The sequence below is a fragment of the Gekko japonicus genome, unplaced genomic scaffold, assembly GCF_001447785.1.
Source record: "Gekko japonicus isolate JY-2015 unplaced genomic scaffold, Gekko_japonicus_V1.1 scaffold182, whole genome shotgun sequence".
Taxonomy (NCBI): Eukaryota; Metazoa; Chordata; class Lepidosauria; order Squamata; family Gekkonidae; genus Gekko; species Gekko japonicus.
In genome coordinates, this window is record NW_015173128.1 from 199,881 (window position 1) to 215,741 (window position 15,861).

Here is a 15,861-nt window from a genome sequence, read left to right on the forward strand (position 1 = left end):
ATTCCTGTCCTCATTAGTTTAGTATTAGTCATGCATGCAAAAGATTCAATATGTAACATTTAAGTAACGTGTGGTAAAATTTCAGAGTAACTCATGAAGTATGGGATGCAGGTTTAATACAGTTTAGAAATTACTGTCAACACCAAAACCTTTCATGTTTTCAAAATGGGAACAGGCATTCGAGACAATCCAATGCCTTTTCTTTCAACCATTGATCCTAACATAGTACGGTGTAGCAGATATACCCTTCCCAATAACCTCTCTGAAGCTCCAGACAGAACCTTCCAGAAACAAAGGCTGACCCATCATAATGAATATATTTGCAATTATCCGTTACACAATTGGCTAATGCAGCAATCTTGGCTCTTAAGAGAAATCTTTTCAGAGGAATCCTTTTGCACAGGTCTCTCCATACTGGCCTTATTCCGGTAATCTGGAATTTCTTATCTCTACATGCAATTGTTGCCTCAGGACAGGGAATGGATTTTGTTTCTATTTGTTTTCAGACATTGTTGGCATGAGTCTTCTCCCTTCCAACCAGGCCAATTTGTTTGTTCTTTACATACCTCTTTTAGCGCATAAAAGAGGCATCATCTTTAATGCTATTTCTGTTGAATGTTGCTAGCATGGCCATCCCAAGTAGGGAGAACCCAAGTCGAAAACTGGGGTTTCTGAACTGAAGCAGGGTGTCCATGAAATTCAGTAACAGTGCTGCTCAGGATCTTCAGCTACCCAATCACCTAAACAGTCTTGGGAGAACTCTGATGGAAGCTCATCAATTCCTCACACTTTCAGGTTCTTCAGAGGTCACGGGAGTTTCTGTCCAGTAATTACAACATTTGGCAACTCCTTATTTTCCTCAGATAGATCGCATACTGTATGCTTACCAGGATTCACCCAGAGGTACAGCCGTCTGTAGAAAAGAAAGCTTCTCAAGGCTATCCTTATTAGCAATGATCCCTCTAAGCCAGTGGTGGCGAACCTCTGGCACGGGGGCCAGAGGTGGCACTCAGGGCCCTCTCTGTTGGCACGCATACCATCGCCCCAGACAGGCCCAGACCGTCATTAAAGTGTCAAATTCTCTGCCAAATAATTTTAAGTAAATGAAAGCATTTGGGATTGCTTTCCTTACTTTGTTTGGATCATCTTAAGTTAATGTATGTTGTTTTTTCTAAAGTAAAACCTCACTATTCAGGTTAAATTGCCGTGTTGGCACTTTGTGATAAATAAGTGGGTTTTGGGTCACAGATTGGGCACTCAGTCTCTAAAAGGTTCGCCATCACTGCTCTAAGCTGTGGAGTCTTGTGAGGAAGAAGAAGGAGAAGGAGAAGGAGAAAAGATTGGATTTATACCCCGCCCTTCACTCGGAGTCTCAGAGCGGCTTACAAACTCCTTTCCCTTCCCCTCCCCACAACAGACACCCTGTGAGGTAGGTGGGGCTGAGAGAGCTCTTGCAAGAACTGCCCTTTCAAGGACAGCTCTTGTCAGAACTATGGCTTGCCCAAGGTCATCCAGCAGCTGCAAGTGGAGGAGTGGGGAATCAAACCCGGGTCTCCCAGATTAGAGTCCGCACACTTTTTGAGCTACCGACATTAAAGATGTGAGCGAGTGGTTTGGCGACTGCATAAATTAGTTTGCTCTGGAGCCATCCCTTCCTGAGCAGAGGCTAAAAAACTATCTCTGGAGCCATCCCTTCCTGAGCTGAGGCTAAAAAACTATCAGCTAGCTCACACTACCTCAGCTTAGAGGGAACACTGCTTATTAGTGATTGAATTTCTCATCTTTCTGTAGAAAAATGACAAACCCTTTCCTTGACCAGTTTCCTCCCGCTAACTGCCTGGCGTCTTCCAAAACTGCCTTCTTTTACAAAGAGCATTACTATTTTGGCAACACAATTCACAGTCCCACCTTTGTGTGAAGGATGAAGAATACTTTTGCAACCTGCTTCCTCCAGCTTGGTGTCTATTCAAATAAAGTTCTCACATCCTGTTTATGAACAAGAAAATGTACCAGAGCCCTTTCGGAAATCCAGCCTGGTGTCTTAGCCGTTTCCCCAGAAATATCTAGGCATTTCCTTAATTAAAGCACCATCTCATCATTTCACTGAAAATTCCTGCAGTGCCTATTGCTTTTGAAGAATTACGGCGCTTAGAGCTTGCAGAGTTTAATTTTGCACTTTTCATTACAGTATCCCCACTTGCAATGTTCATGACACTGTTCAGAAATAACTTGAGGGTCACCTATACACTTGAGCAGATGAGTCTGCCTTATACTGAATCAGACCCTTGATCCATCAAGGTTAGTATTGTCTACTCAGATTGGTAGCTGCTCTCCAGGGTCTCAGGAAGAGGTCTTTCACATCACCTAATACCAGATCTTTGAACTGGAGATGCCAGGGATTGAACCTGGGACCTTCTGCATGCAGAGCAGATGCTCTGCCACTGAGCCACAGCCCCACTCGCTCATTGAAGCAACGGTTGAGAAAATGCAAAGAACATCCCAACTCTCAAGTAACTTTGCTTGGAAACCTTCAATTTCTCTCCCAGAGTTACAAAAGCTCCATACAGCTGAAGGTTTCTGCTTTTGGGAAGACAACTTGCAACTTCAGCTTCTGCAAACGTTTGCAATACTTTTTTTCAAATGGTAGGATCAAATTCACCTTTTCCTTGGGCCACAGAAGGTCAGTCCCCTCCCAAGAACTGAACGAACGCCTGGATCCATCTTTGCTTTGTGAACATGGTACTTGATATAAAAATTGCCCTGCCCACGGTTTTAACAGCGGCTCGTGTAGAAAAGCATTTCCCAGAATTTAAAACTTCCCAAGTGTTTTAAAACAGGTTATTGACTGCAGGACTCCTGTAGAAGTCGGACCTCTGAGCTCGCTTTGCTTCAAACACTGTCAACAGATCTTACGCTGGTGTCAAAAGAAAGAAAATAAGACATCGGCGGTGTCTGCTTGTAAGACAAAGACTGAGAATTCTCACCAAACAGCAACATAACGATTTCTAATCCTTGTGTAAGGAGGACTATTCGTCCCATTGAGAAAACTGCAAGCTCCATTGATGAGCAAAACACCAGAGCTTCAGCTTCATCTCTGACTTGGGGTGCCCCGACCCCCTGGAAAACTCCAGGTAAGTAGAATGCCCATTTCCCCTCCGCCCTGACTCTATTCCTACCCGCCGATACTCACTGAACTTTGTCTTGGGGGTTCGCCTTGCGCCTCCCGCTCTGGACTTGCGCCGGATCAAGGAGCGAGTGTTCCCATATAGAGTTGGCACCATTGCTGGCAAGAGTGTGCACCATCTGGGGAAAGGACAGAGAGAAAGAATGAAGGAAGAGGAGGACAACCTTCGGCCGGCAGCACCAGCGAGAGGACCGGGGCCTGAACACTTCATCCCTCCGCCTCTGTCACCTGCACGATCTCCCACCCTGCTCCAAGCAACTGCATGGCCTTCTCTCCACTCCCAGACCCCTCTTCCGAGAAGCTGTGAGCCTCCCTCCTCATCTCCAGTTGACACAATGCAGGAGGGCATCCTCAGAGTAGAAGAAGAGATTGGATTTATACCCCGCCCTTCACTACCCGAAGGGGTCTCAGAGCGGCTTACAATCTCCCCACAACAGACACCCTGTGAGGTAGGCAGGGCTGAGAGAGCTCTCTCGAGAGCTGCCCTTGAGAGAACAGCTCAGAGAGAACTTGTGACTGATCCAAGGTCACCCAGCTGGCTGCATGTGGAGGAGTGCAGAATCAAACCCAGTTCTCCCAGGTTAGAATCCACACTCCTAACCACTACGCCAGCCAGGACAGCAGCGACCCACAATGAAATCCCACCTCATCCTTGAATCTCCCCGAGTGACCTTAAGGCCATCACTCCTCCTTAGCTTAGCCTACCTTATAGGGCTGTTGTGATTATAAAATGGAATATGTATGCCATCCTGCACTCCTTGGTAGATACACAGAGAAGAAACAAACTCTGCATTTGTGCATGCGCACCATTCCTCCCACCATTCCTCTCCCAGTTTCTCCCTCGGCTTTCAAGATGTCAGCTCATTACAGTAGGATCCTGTTCTTTTTCATTTTTGGTGTTTTTGCATTTGTGTGTATGTGCCTGTGCAGTTGTGCGCGTGTGCCTGTGCCTGGAAGTCATGGTGACCTCTGGCAACTCCTACTGTGATTTTATGTTATTTACAGTCCACCTTTCTCAGTGAGACCCGAGACGGATTACAGAATGTAAATCAATGCATCCAATAGGACATCCTGACCTGGATAGCCCAGGCAAGCCTGATCTCGTCAGACCTCGGAAGCTAAGCAGGGCCGACCTTGGCAAGTACTTGGATGGGAGACCTCCAAGGAATACCAGGACTTGGGACGCAGAGGCAGGCAACAGCAAGCCACCTCTCTGAAACATCCAAGGCCCACGAGGGGTTGCCAGAAATCAACCATGACTTCCAGGCACACACATACACACACACTCACTCACTCCCAAAAAAACCCGTTAAAAATGCAACCAATAGGATGATGCGTCTAATAAGCAGTGTGATAGGACTAGGATTGCAGAAGTTTGGAACAAACCTGTCATCTGGACAAAGCGTAACTATTAAGCGAAGCTGTGGCAAAGGAACACAAGGGGGAGGAGCACTCTTGCAGATGTGAGGGTCTTTGTATGCAACAGCCGGCGCCTCCCTCACCATGTGCCCATCCCTAGAAGGGTCCCTCACCCACCTGCAGAAGTGTTGCAGACCAGGGGCTGTGCCGGAGGTGCTTGACGATGGATATGTGGCGCCCCAGGCTGCGGTGGACGCTGCAACACTCGTCGCAAACCAGCACGCCACGGTTGATGGATGCCCAGCCGGGGTCTGTAGGGAGAGCAGAATTGTGAGGGGGGGGGGAGAGAGAAAGGCACCCATCACCCTCCAAAGTGCAAGTCGTACAGGTTCACGCTCAGCAGCTAACAACGGCATCCCTTTCCTCTCAAGCCATGACGACTGTTTGTGAACATTCCGTACTGCCACCACGAGCCAATTTTGGAATTATACATTTCTGGAAATCCATGCCGCCACAGAGGTTCCTGCCTCCTAAAATCCCAGTGATATGCAATTTCTTTGCACATTCTCAATGGACAGAGAAATACACTGTGCGTGGTCACCGCCTCACATTCCCCAAGACCAAGCCATAGCAAATTCCCATCCCAGGTGCAACCCTACTCAAGCACAGACTGTGGGGAGGACGGAGCCCCTGTCCAGGCCCACAGGCAAGGAAACATGGCTGCCTTGAGGTCGACTGGCTGCCATCACCTTGTTCTTAGGACCAATGTTCCCCCTAAGCTGAGTTAGTGTGAGTTAGCTCACATTTTTCTGGCCTCCGGCTCACACATTTTTGCCTTAGCTCAGGAAGGCGGGCTCCAGAGCAAACTAATTGATGCAGTAGCCAAATCGCTGGCTCACAACTTTAACGCCAGGAGCTCACAAAGCAGAATTTTTGCTCACAAGACTCCACAGCTTAGAGGGAACATTGCTTAGGACAACACCCCCCTACCCTCCCCACGAAACGGAGGCAAACTTCTGTCAAAAGGCTCTTGGTACCCTCAATAGCTTCTACCACACAATCAACCAGGCAAGCCGATCCCCCTTGTTCCCTTGCCTGGTTACTAAGGAGATTCCCAAGTCTCTCTAGATACAGTAAGAGGGTTCTATTAGTAGCTAGGGACACCCCGCCCCCCAGCACTGTGAGATGGAAACTGTGTGCTGATTAGCCACAGCACATTAAACATTAGAAATTGGGGGGTTCTCTCCCCCCAACCTCCAGTTCTTAGGCCACAAGCACAGAAGCTGATCCTCATCTGTCAGAATGTTTATGAGCATTCCGTGACCTCCCTACATCTCCGTCAATGATCTGAGGTGGCGAAGGGTGTAAGGCCAAGATCACCAACACTGCTCTGTCCAGCTAAAGCAGCAGTAAACACTCGCTCTCCCTTCAGCCGACTCCCCAAAGGGACAAGGGGCATTTTCTCAGGAGCAAGTGTGGGAGCGAAGAGAGAGGAAGAGAACAGCAAACAGTGAAAATGCCCAAGGAAGCAAACACACAAGGAAGGAAGACTTCAAGTGTGAATCCTAGTTTTCCTAGGGGACTTAAGAACTGTATGACTTCAGGCAGCCGGGGGGGGGGGGAGATATCCCCAAAAACTTTCCCTGCGCACAGAAAATTAGCATGTCATGGAGAGCAATTTCTGTCTTTGCTTTCCGCCCCACCTGCTGGTTATCTACAAGCATGGAAGTTTTGTACGGAGAAGGTGCGCATTAAACCAAGGATCGCTTCCTCCTCTACATGGGAGGTCAGAAGTGAAACAGCCCTGACACAGTCCTATCATCTCCAGGAAAGAGTAGCCAGAGCGTTTCCCCCTCTCTGATCGTGGCCTGTCTCCGAACTTCATAAAGTACCAGTTGAGCTATTACAAGGTTCACAGAATGTTCAGAAATACTCCAGCTGCTCAGGTGGGAAAGTCAATCACAGAAGGCCGAGGTCCACAAGAAAACATACTAAGTACAAGAGCCAGCAAGGTGTAGGGCTTGAAGTGTCAGACTGGGATCTGATGAACCCAGGTTTGAATCCCAACTCTGCCATGGAAGCTCACTGGGTCCAGCCACACACTCTCGGCCTAACCTACCTGGCAGGGTTGTTGTGAGGATAAAAGGGAGGAAAGGGAAATGAAACCAGCTGCTTCGGGTCTCCACTGTGGTGAAACGCAGACTATGTAATAAAAGAGGGCGATCCAGACGTATTTCAGAACAGAGACAGGGTACAGCAAGGAGGCGGGTGTCACTACCTGAACCTCTTGTTTTAGAATTATTATTATTATTAATAATAATAATAATCATCATCATCATCACATTTATACCCTGCCCTCCCTGCAATTCTTCCCAATTTTCCTATCAATCTAGTCTAAATCTAATCAATAATAACAATCGCAATAGCTATTTCCAATTGGTTGGATGGTCCTATAGCTAGAAATCCTACTTACTAAACAATTAACTCAATACCGTTCAGCTATTCACTTAATTCAATTCAAGTGACACCGAAGCATCCTTCCCACAAAGCTCAAAAAGGGAACCTCAAACCAGATATTAGAAACATCTGAAGCAGCAACTGATTACACAGAGAGTCGCCTTGCTAGTCGGAGAGTCACCCCATGAACTTCAGCCTCTACAGGGAACTGCAGGCCGCCTTCTGACCTTGGCAGCTCTTCTCTTTGGGAAAACAATTTCTGAACAATAGATTAACAGAACACAGCAGCCTTCTGCAGCCAGGCTTTTTAGGGAGGTAAGTGTGTGAGCGTGAATGTGCAACGGAAAAGAGCGAACAAACTGCGACTGCTCGTGGGGACCCTTCCCCCCCCCAGCATCCGCCTGTCCCAGCCGGCCCCCACCACCCGAGAGTGTCGTGCCGTACTGTCTTCACACCCTCCTTCCCCAGAGCAGAAACCTCCCACGCAGAGAGCTATTCCCAGCTTGGCACCCACCTCTCTGGGGAGGCACGGAAATCCACAAAAGCTCGCCCCTTCCTTTCCCCATCCCCTGGCAGGGCGCCACAATGTGCACCGTCTATACACCAGTGCTCCCTCTAAGCTGTGGAGTCTCGCGAGCAAAAATTCTACTTTGTGAGTGACTGGCACCGAAGTCGTGAGAGAGCGATTGGGCTGCTGCACAAATCAGTTTGCTCTGGAGCCATCCCTTCCTGAGCAGAGACAAAAGTGTGTGAGCCGGAGACGAAAGAACTGTGAGCTAGCTCGCACTAACTCAGCTTAGAGGGAACACTGCTACACACAGACACACACACACACACACACACACACACAGAGCCTTTGCTGTCAAACCGCAGCTGACTTATGGTGAGACCCTGTAGGGCAGTGGTGGCGAACCTATGGCACGGGTGCCAGAGGTGGCACTCAGAGCCCTCTCTGTGGGCACGCGTGCCATCGCCCCAGCCAGGCCCAGACCATCATTCAAGTGTCGAATTCTCTGCCAAATAATTTTAAGTCAATGAAAGCCTTTGGGATTGCTTTCCTTACTTTGTTTGGATCACCTTAAGTTAATGTAGGGGTTGTTTTTTCTAAAGTAAAACCTCGGTATTCAGGTTAAATGGCCGTGTTGGCACTTTGCGATAAGTAAGTGGGTTTTGGGTCGCAGTTTGGGCACTCGGTCTCTGAAAGGTTCGCCATCACTGCTGTAGGGCTTCCAAGACAAGAGAGGTTCAGAGGTGCTTTGTCGTGTCCGGCCTCTTTGTAGTGACCCTGGATGCCCTCGGTGGCCTCCCGTCCAAACACTAGCCAGGGCCGACCCTGCTTAGCTTCCGAGATCTGGCGAGATCAGGCCATCCTGGTTATGGCCAGCATTCCCTCTCAGCTGAGTGAGTGTGAGCTAGCTCACAGTTTTCTAGCCTCCGGCTCACATGTTTTTGTCTCAGCTCAGGAAGGAGGGCTCCAGAGCACACTAATTGATGCAGTAGCCAACTCGCTCGCTCACAGCTTTAAGGCCGGTTGCTCACAAAGTAGAATTTTTGCTCACAGGGCTCCACAGCTTAGAGGGAGCATTGATTATGGCCTCCCCTATTTTACCTCCCCAAATAAACTGCACGCGCACACACCCAGTAAAGAGGTTCCTCCGTGCCTTCTGGGCTCTGCCCCAAATCCTGACTTCCTAACTGCCCTTCACCTGGGGTATGGCTGCAGAACGCCAGAAATCATCCCATGGGGAACGCACCTCAAAAGCATGTGCAGAATATCCTTTAAATGGGATTTGGGGGGGGGGTAGAAGAGAGAAAGAGAGAAGAGGAAGAAGAAAGGGAGCTGCAGTGGCTCAAGTGGTTAAGACGCAGAACTGCAGGCTGTGGAAGGTCGGTAGTTCAGCAATTCGAGACCCGAGTGTGCCGCATGGCGGGGTGAGCTCCCGTCTCTAGTTTAGGGCTGCCAAGTGGGGGCGGGGGGCGGGGAAACCCCCTTATGAGGCCCAATTTCCGGTGGAATCGGGCCCCGGGGGGGACTCCGCCCCCCAAAGCTGCGTCGCCACGTCGCTCGCGTTGGGGGCGTGGCCCAGATCGCTGGGGGGGAACCATAGGTTTTGGGTCACACCCCCAACGTGAGCGACGTCGCACGTCACTTCCGTTGACGTGCTGGCGGTGCGCGCGCATCCGGAGCCAGCTCCCGGACCCATCGGAGCCTCCCCCGCCGGTGAGTTTGCAGGACTTGGCAACCCTACTCTAGTTCCAGCTCCTGCCAACCTAGCAGTTCGAAAGCAAGAAATTGCAAGTAGATAAATAGGGACCGCTTCGGTGGGAAGGGAACAGCGTTCCGTGCGCCTTGGTGTTTAGTCATGCCGGCCACGTGACCACGGAAACTTCTTCGGACAGCGCTGGCTCTTCGGCTTTGAAACGGAGATGAGCACCGCAACCCTAGAGTCGGATTCGACTGGCTTTCGAGCAAGGGAACCTTTACCTTTACCATAGAAGAGAAGAACAGATTTTGGACCATCAGACATGACTGCCAGGCCGGCTGAACCCTGGCACCGCTTTCTGTCTCTCTTTCTTTAAATCACGCAGTAGCCCCACCGTGTCTTGTCCGGCAAGTTGTGGCTAGAACGGGGTGCTGTTACATCGCTCTGGAATCTCTCAGGGTTCCCTTGGACGGATCACGTGCCCCACTCTGAAAGGCCTGGCCCAGCCCACTTCGCCAGCTCCCCCCCCCCCCCCGCAAGCGGCACTAGGGACCTTTTGTTTCACGCTGGCAGAACAAAGGCACATTTGAGACCAGACACTGAGTGGTAAAATGCCACTTGGCCAGCAGAGAGCTGGGCTCCTGGCAACCGATGGGTGGCACACGGCCCCACCCCTCCGATCAGGGCCTACAGAGGAGGGCTCGCTGCCCCACAGCTCCAGAGGTCAAAACAGGGCACTGAGAACCCTAGACCACTGCCCCCTCGCTCATCCACAGGCACGCTGCAAGTTGTCAGGATCCACAGCAAAACAATGAAGTACACGCTTCCAGGAAGGTTTTACTTTTATTGAAAAGCCATAGATGCAATAACACGAACACTGTTAGGAATGGCGGACTACCTATGCGCATAATAGGATATAGGGCATTCGTATGCGCCCCCCCAAGCATTACCCAATTAGATGGGCTCTCGCGCGCGGGAGACGGGAAGAGTCTATAACGGTAGCAAAGCTGGGAACCAGAACGATGCCACCAAAGGTAGACACCACATTCCTCCAGTAACTCTTTACAGATAAGCGTTGCAGCTGTGAAGCAATTAAGTGCATGGGAAGGAATGCATAACAATTAGAACGGCTCACCCTACTCATGGCAGCTTAGCTGACACAAGTACCTTCAACTCACAGGGCAGGGCTGGCCAAGGATGGCCTCTCACTCCTGACCCACAACTCCTTGTGTTCCTCACAAAGCCTCGCCAGTGCCTCCGGACTCAGGCCCCAAAGCTTTTCCAGCCCTGGTCAATTTCTACTGGAGTCTAATCCATCTTTGGAACTCACTGCCACAGGATGTAGCGACGGCAACTAACTTGGATCTTGGGAGGGGCTGGAGAGTGCATTTTGAAAAGGGATTAGACAACTTCCCGGAGAGGTCTTTTGACCATGATAGCTACACGGAACTCAAAGAGTTAAGACAAAAATCAAGTTTAAATTTTCATAGACTAGAGCCCACTTCAGAAGAAGAGGCTTTTAGGGCATGGAATAAAGCTTGAAGAGCCTTTAGGATTCCACAGGACTTATTTTTGCTGCAAAGGGATCACACGCGGTTGCTCCTCGGGAATTACTTCCATGTTCAGAGGCAGTCTACCTCTGAATAGGAGGGGCTGAATATGAAACTCCGGACTAAAACCGCTGCATTCCCATCTCTCCTTATATACAATTGTGTTTTGGGGTGGCACTTTGCTGAACATTCCATGCGCTCCCAAATCAGTTGGCTCCCTGACCTGTCACTTCGAGGGTGTGCCAATCCACTGGCTGCGTTGCAAGTCCCGCCCACAGAAGCCGCGGCCAGTGTCTCGTGCTCAGTGTGGTGTGAGGCAACAGATGGGACAGACGCTCTGGTGGGCGGAGGGTGAGAAGGCTGAGGCCGACCATGGCGGAGCCACCGATGCTGACCATGGTGACGCCACAGCGGCCGTCATCGGCCACGGCCGGGTACAGGTCACTGGGCGAGCTGCAAGCCCATAGAACCGGCAGCGTCTCAGACTCAGTGTCCTGGGGGCTGACGGATGGCCCGGACGCTCCACTGGGTGGACAGTGAAGAGGCTGAGGCCAACAATGGCAGTGCTGCAAGCAGACAGGGGCCGGAGCCATGGAGGACAAGGCAGCAAAGGAGGAGGGCGAGGCTAAGATCTTTCTAGAGCTCATTGTATAGATTTTACAACGGGCACTACTACTAGTCCTGTATACAACAATTCTGGGATGAGACCGAAGCTCCATCTGGCCCAGCCAGGCTCTCCTGCACGTATCTCCTCCACCCTGGCCCAGAGACCCCGGCACTGTCATGAACCCCAGCTTCACACCCACTGCACGCAGCATTAGCCTGGCCTCTCCCCGATAGAATGAGCTGCCCAGATTCTTGCTGAGTGAGTCACCTCCCAACCCAAGCTCCCCAACCCTCCCCACAGTCATTTTCCCACCCACTGAGGCACCCCCCCCCCCAACAGCTTGCCAACACCTGTGGGAGAAGCCCTTCCCCCCGGCAGGGTCATTGTGCAGTGGGTGGGAGTGGAAAGACACTGCAGAGTGTGTGTCTGATACAGAATAATCTATCCTCTGAAGGCAGAACGGAGAGAATGCAACAAAACGCACACAGCGCAACTATGCACAGGCAAGACACTGTGTGCCACAATCATACTTGGGCATGCATGTACACACACACAGCATGTTGCCAGAAAAGCACAGTAAAAATGCAGCACCCCTACGGACACTGCACCACCCAAAGGCACAGACGACACCGCCCGCTGAAAAGGACCGTACACGGAAAGAATCCAGACCAGCGGACAGTGGTTAGGAGCTCAGGAAGATGGCGCCGCCTCTTCCCAACTGCATTCCAGAGTCCCTTCCCAGGAGGGGCCGTGCAACCAGGTGGAGCAAATCCGACACACAGCTGATGGGGGAGAAAAGCACGTGGCAGAAATGGCTGCCGGCTCCCCAAGCTGACAACTTGCTTTTGTACAAGACGGCTTCCATGAGGCCACGAACTTGCACAAGCAAACTACCTGGTACTGGAGACATATCCTGCCCCTCATACGGACACGCGATCTTCCCATGCTCTGAGTCAGACCACAGGCCTGCCTAGCCCAGCAACCACTGATGTGTGGAGGAGCACCAATGTCTTCGCTAGCCCTCCACCCTAGTCAACGTCCACGCTAGCCCTCTTGACCAAGAGACGGAGGCCTTCTGCAAACAGGAAATATGCTCTCCCCAGTGGCCAAGAGCCCTTCCCCGGTCACAGCCTCCCTCCGTGGGATGCAGGGGAGGAGAGCCAGGCAGCCAGACAGGAGGCTGTTTTTATGGCTGGACAATGGAGAGCAGCCCAAAGGTCAACAGGAAGGGAAAGCCACGCAGAAAGGGGGGCAGAGAGCGAGCACGCTGGCTGTTTGCAGCCCGCCTCACTCAGACGTGCCCCCAACATCCCTCGCAAGCGCATCAGGGCTCAGCCACAGAACCTGCCAGCAGTGCCCTGGCTTGGCCAAAGAAGCGGCTTGTGCATCTATCCCCGCCTGGGCTTCTAGGTCAGAGACTGGTGGCACCTAAGTGTCAGGCAGCTTCCTTTTGGGAAACTGGGTCATCACCTCCTCACCGGCCTCTGTGATTCCGGTAGCCTGAAAACCCAGGTTCTTCGCTCCCACCCCCAATAGATGAACTCCCCAAATCACAGACTCATGACAAATCCCCCCTGCAGACCTCTCGAGGACTCACCCGACATCCCTCGGACCGCAAACAGAAATCCCTTCCTGAGGAGGAGATTCGAGGGGGTGCGCCCCACCTTCGGCCGCATTTGCAAGGACAACACAGACAGCCACCTTCTGCAGGTCCCAGAGTCCACATTTCCGGACATGGAGGAAGGATTCGGAAAGGGACTCCCTTGGCTCGGAGGTGACTTTTTCCTTCTGGATCTCACTGAGCTGCGTATCTGATTACCTGATTCTCAGAATGAGTATTGTGAAAACAAGTAATCCGGCCGTTGCTCTGTGGCACACAGGAAAAGTTGGGGGGAAAGGGGGGGGAAATTCAACCCAAGATAACACTGCAAACCAGAAGGGTTAAGCTAACCATGTATATTATAAAAGTACAAAATTTATTAGGGTGTAGTGGTTAAGATGCTGAACTGCAGGCTGTGGAAGGTCAGTAGTTCAGCAGTTCGAGACCCGGGTGCCGCAAGACGGAGTGAGCTTCCGTCTCTAATTCCAGCTCCTGCCAACCTAGCAGTTCGAAAGCAAGAAAGTGCAAGTAGATAAGTAGGTACCACTTCGGTGGGAAGGTAACAGCGTTCCGTGCGCCTTGGTGTTTAGTAATGCCGGCCACGTGACCACAGAAACGTCTTCGGACAGCACTGGCTCTTCAGCTTTGAAACAGAGATGAGCACTGCAACCCTAGAGTCGGATTCGACTGGCTTTCGAGCAAGGGAACCTTTTGTTGTTGTTCAGTCGCACAGTCGAGTCCGACTCTTCGCGACCCCATGGATCATCTCCCACCAGGCCCTCCTGTCTTCCGCCGTCCTCTGAAGTTGGCTCAATTTCATGTTCGTTGCATCGATGACACTGTCTAACCATCTCATCCTTTGCCGTCCCCGTCTTCTTTGACCTTCAATCTTTCCCAGCATCAGGGTCTTCTCCAGGGAGTGCTCCCTTCTCATTTGGTGGCCAAAGTATTTGAGCTTCAGTTTCATTATCTGGCCTTCCAGGGAACAGTCAAGGTTGATTTCTTTTAGGATTGACTGATTTGATCTTTTTGCAGTCCAAGGGACTCTCAAGAGTCTTCTCCAGCACCATAGTTCAAAAGAATCTATTCTTCGCCGCTCGGCCTTCCTTATAGTCCAACTCTCGCAGCCATACATGACTACTGGGAATACCATTGCTTTGACCATGCGGACTTTTGTTGGCAGGGTGATGTCTCTACTTTTTATCATGCTGTTTAGGTTCGCCATCGCTTTCCTCCCAAGGAGCAGGCGTCTTTTAATTTCATGGCTGCAGTCACAGTCTGCGGTGATCTGGGATCCCAGGAACGTGAAGTCTGTCACTACTTCCACGACTTCCCCTTCTATTTGCCAAGGAGTGATGGGGCCGGATGCCATGATCTTAGTTTTTTTGATGTTGAGCTTCAAGCCCACTTTTGCGCTCTCCTCTTTTACTCTGAGCAAGAGGCTCTTTAGGTCCTCTTCACTTTCAGCCATTAGAGTGGTATCATCTGCATATCTGAGGTTGTTGATCTTTTCCCCAGCAATCTTAATTCCCGCTTGTGATTCATCCAGGCCGCTTGTGATTCATCCAGGCCAGGAACCTTTACCTTTACACATATTAAAATATATTCGGGTTAAATTTTCCCCCCCCAACTATTAGTATTTGATATGCTTTTATTAGTCTGATACTTGGGAAACAAGTATCACGAATATATTTTAATATGTGTACACCCTAATAAATTTTGTACTTTTATAATATACATGGTTAGCTTAACCCTTCTGGTACACAGGAAAAGTTGGCCAGCTCCAGGAAGGAAAAGTATGCAGAAGAGTTCCTCCCTGAAGCCAGGATCTGCCAACTGGGGGAAGGAGCAGGCAGAGGTTGCCCGGCCAGCCATTGTCAGCAACCTGGAATTAAATCCATGGCTCTGCTAGCAATAATGACAAACACATTCTTAGCCATTTCCTTGCCATGGTCCTAACATTTAAAGCGGCACGAGGGTTTCAAAAGCACATCCTTGGGACGCAATCCTGCACCCGATCAAGTGGGCTCTAGCGAGTCTGCCAAAAGCTTCGGCTTTAGTCAATCTGCCAGCCTTGAAGATGCCACAAGACTCCTGTGCCTTGTTTTTGCTTTAGGAACTGACTTGTGCGCAACTCGGGAGACACGTGCTCTGTAATTTGCACCATTTTCTTACTTGGCAACATATGCAAAACTGAACATCGGGATCCCCTTTTTTGAAGCAAGTTTCTAGTCCCTATGGTTGCAGAGGGAATACCTAGTGAAATCTCAGGAGACAGAGCTGGAGCAAAGTTCCCAGTGGTTGGGAGGTGGATTTCTGTATTCATCCCAGCTCCTTGCCCTTCCTCAAAAGTATAACTTTGTACGCATGTTTTAACACAGATTGCCATAAAAATTAACAGCTCGACAAACATGAATTGGCGTTCAAACGCCACCACGACAAAGATGACAGCCAATCAGCGCAAGGTTTGAAACAGATAAGAAGCACCCCCCCACACACACACACACAAAAGCCACCACTGGTATTCAAAACGGTCAGTTTACATTATAATAAATGCCTGCAGCATTTGCTTCCTGGGGGTTTATTTTCTCCTGCATGTGACAAGCAGGGTTCCCCTCTTAACAGGAAATCTACAGGCTTTCCCAGTTTTAATCAGTTAAGACTCCCCCCCCCCAATATCACAAAGTCACCATTTTTTATCAGGCAAGACAAAAGGCATGCGGCAATTCTGCAGGCATGTGTGTGCATGCAAGGGGCGGGGAAACAATGTGCAAAGCTCAGTTTTCCCTTCCCTTAAAAGCAAGGTTCTAGTCCTCTGGAATGTGACGATGCGCATGAAAGTCAGTGGGCCGAAACCTCTGTAGCTGAATGAGTGGATGAACAAGAACTGCTGCAGTTTG

General features: G+C 50.4%; 1 protein-coding gene and 1 non-coding gene across 4 annotated transcripts in view; both read right to left on the reverse strand.

The window, feature by feature from the left end:
* The window catches only part of GIT1 (G protein-coupled receptor kinase interacting ArfGAP 1), a 67,735-nt gene that overhangs the window by 43,763 nt on the left and 8,111 nt on the right, over positions 1-15,861 (reverse strand). For all 3 annotated transcript variants that reach the window (XM_015422038.1, XM_015422037.1, XM_015422036.1), the window contains exons 2-3: positions 4,721-4,854; positions 3,191-3,303 (exon numbers count right to left, since the gene is read on the reverse strand). In XM_015422038.1, coding sequence (XP_015277524.1) covers positions 3,191-3,303; positions 4,721-4,854 — 247 coding nt within the window. The remainder of the gene's footprint in view (positions 1-3,190; positions 3,304-4,720; positions 4,855-15,861) is intronic.
* Positions 2,385-2,456, reverse strand: TRNAA-UGC. Its single transcript has one exon. It is a non-coding gene; the product is annotated as a tRNA-Ala (tRNA).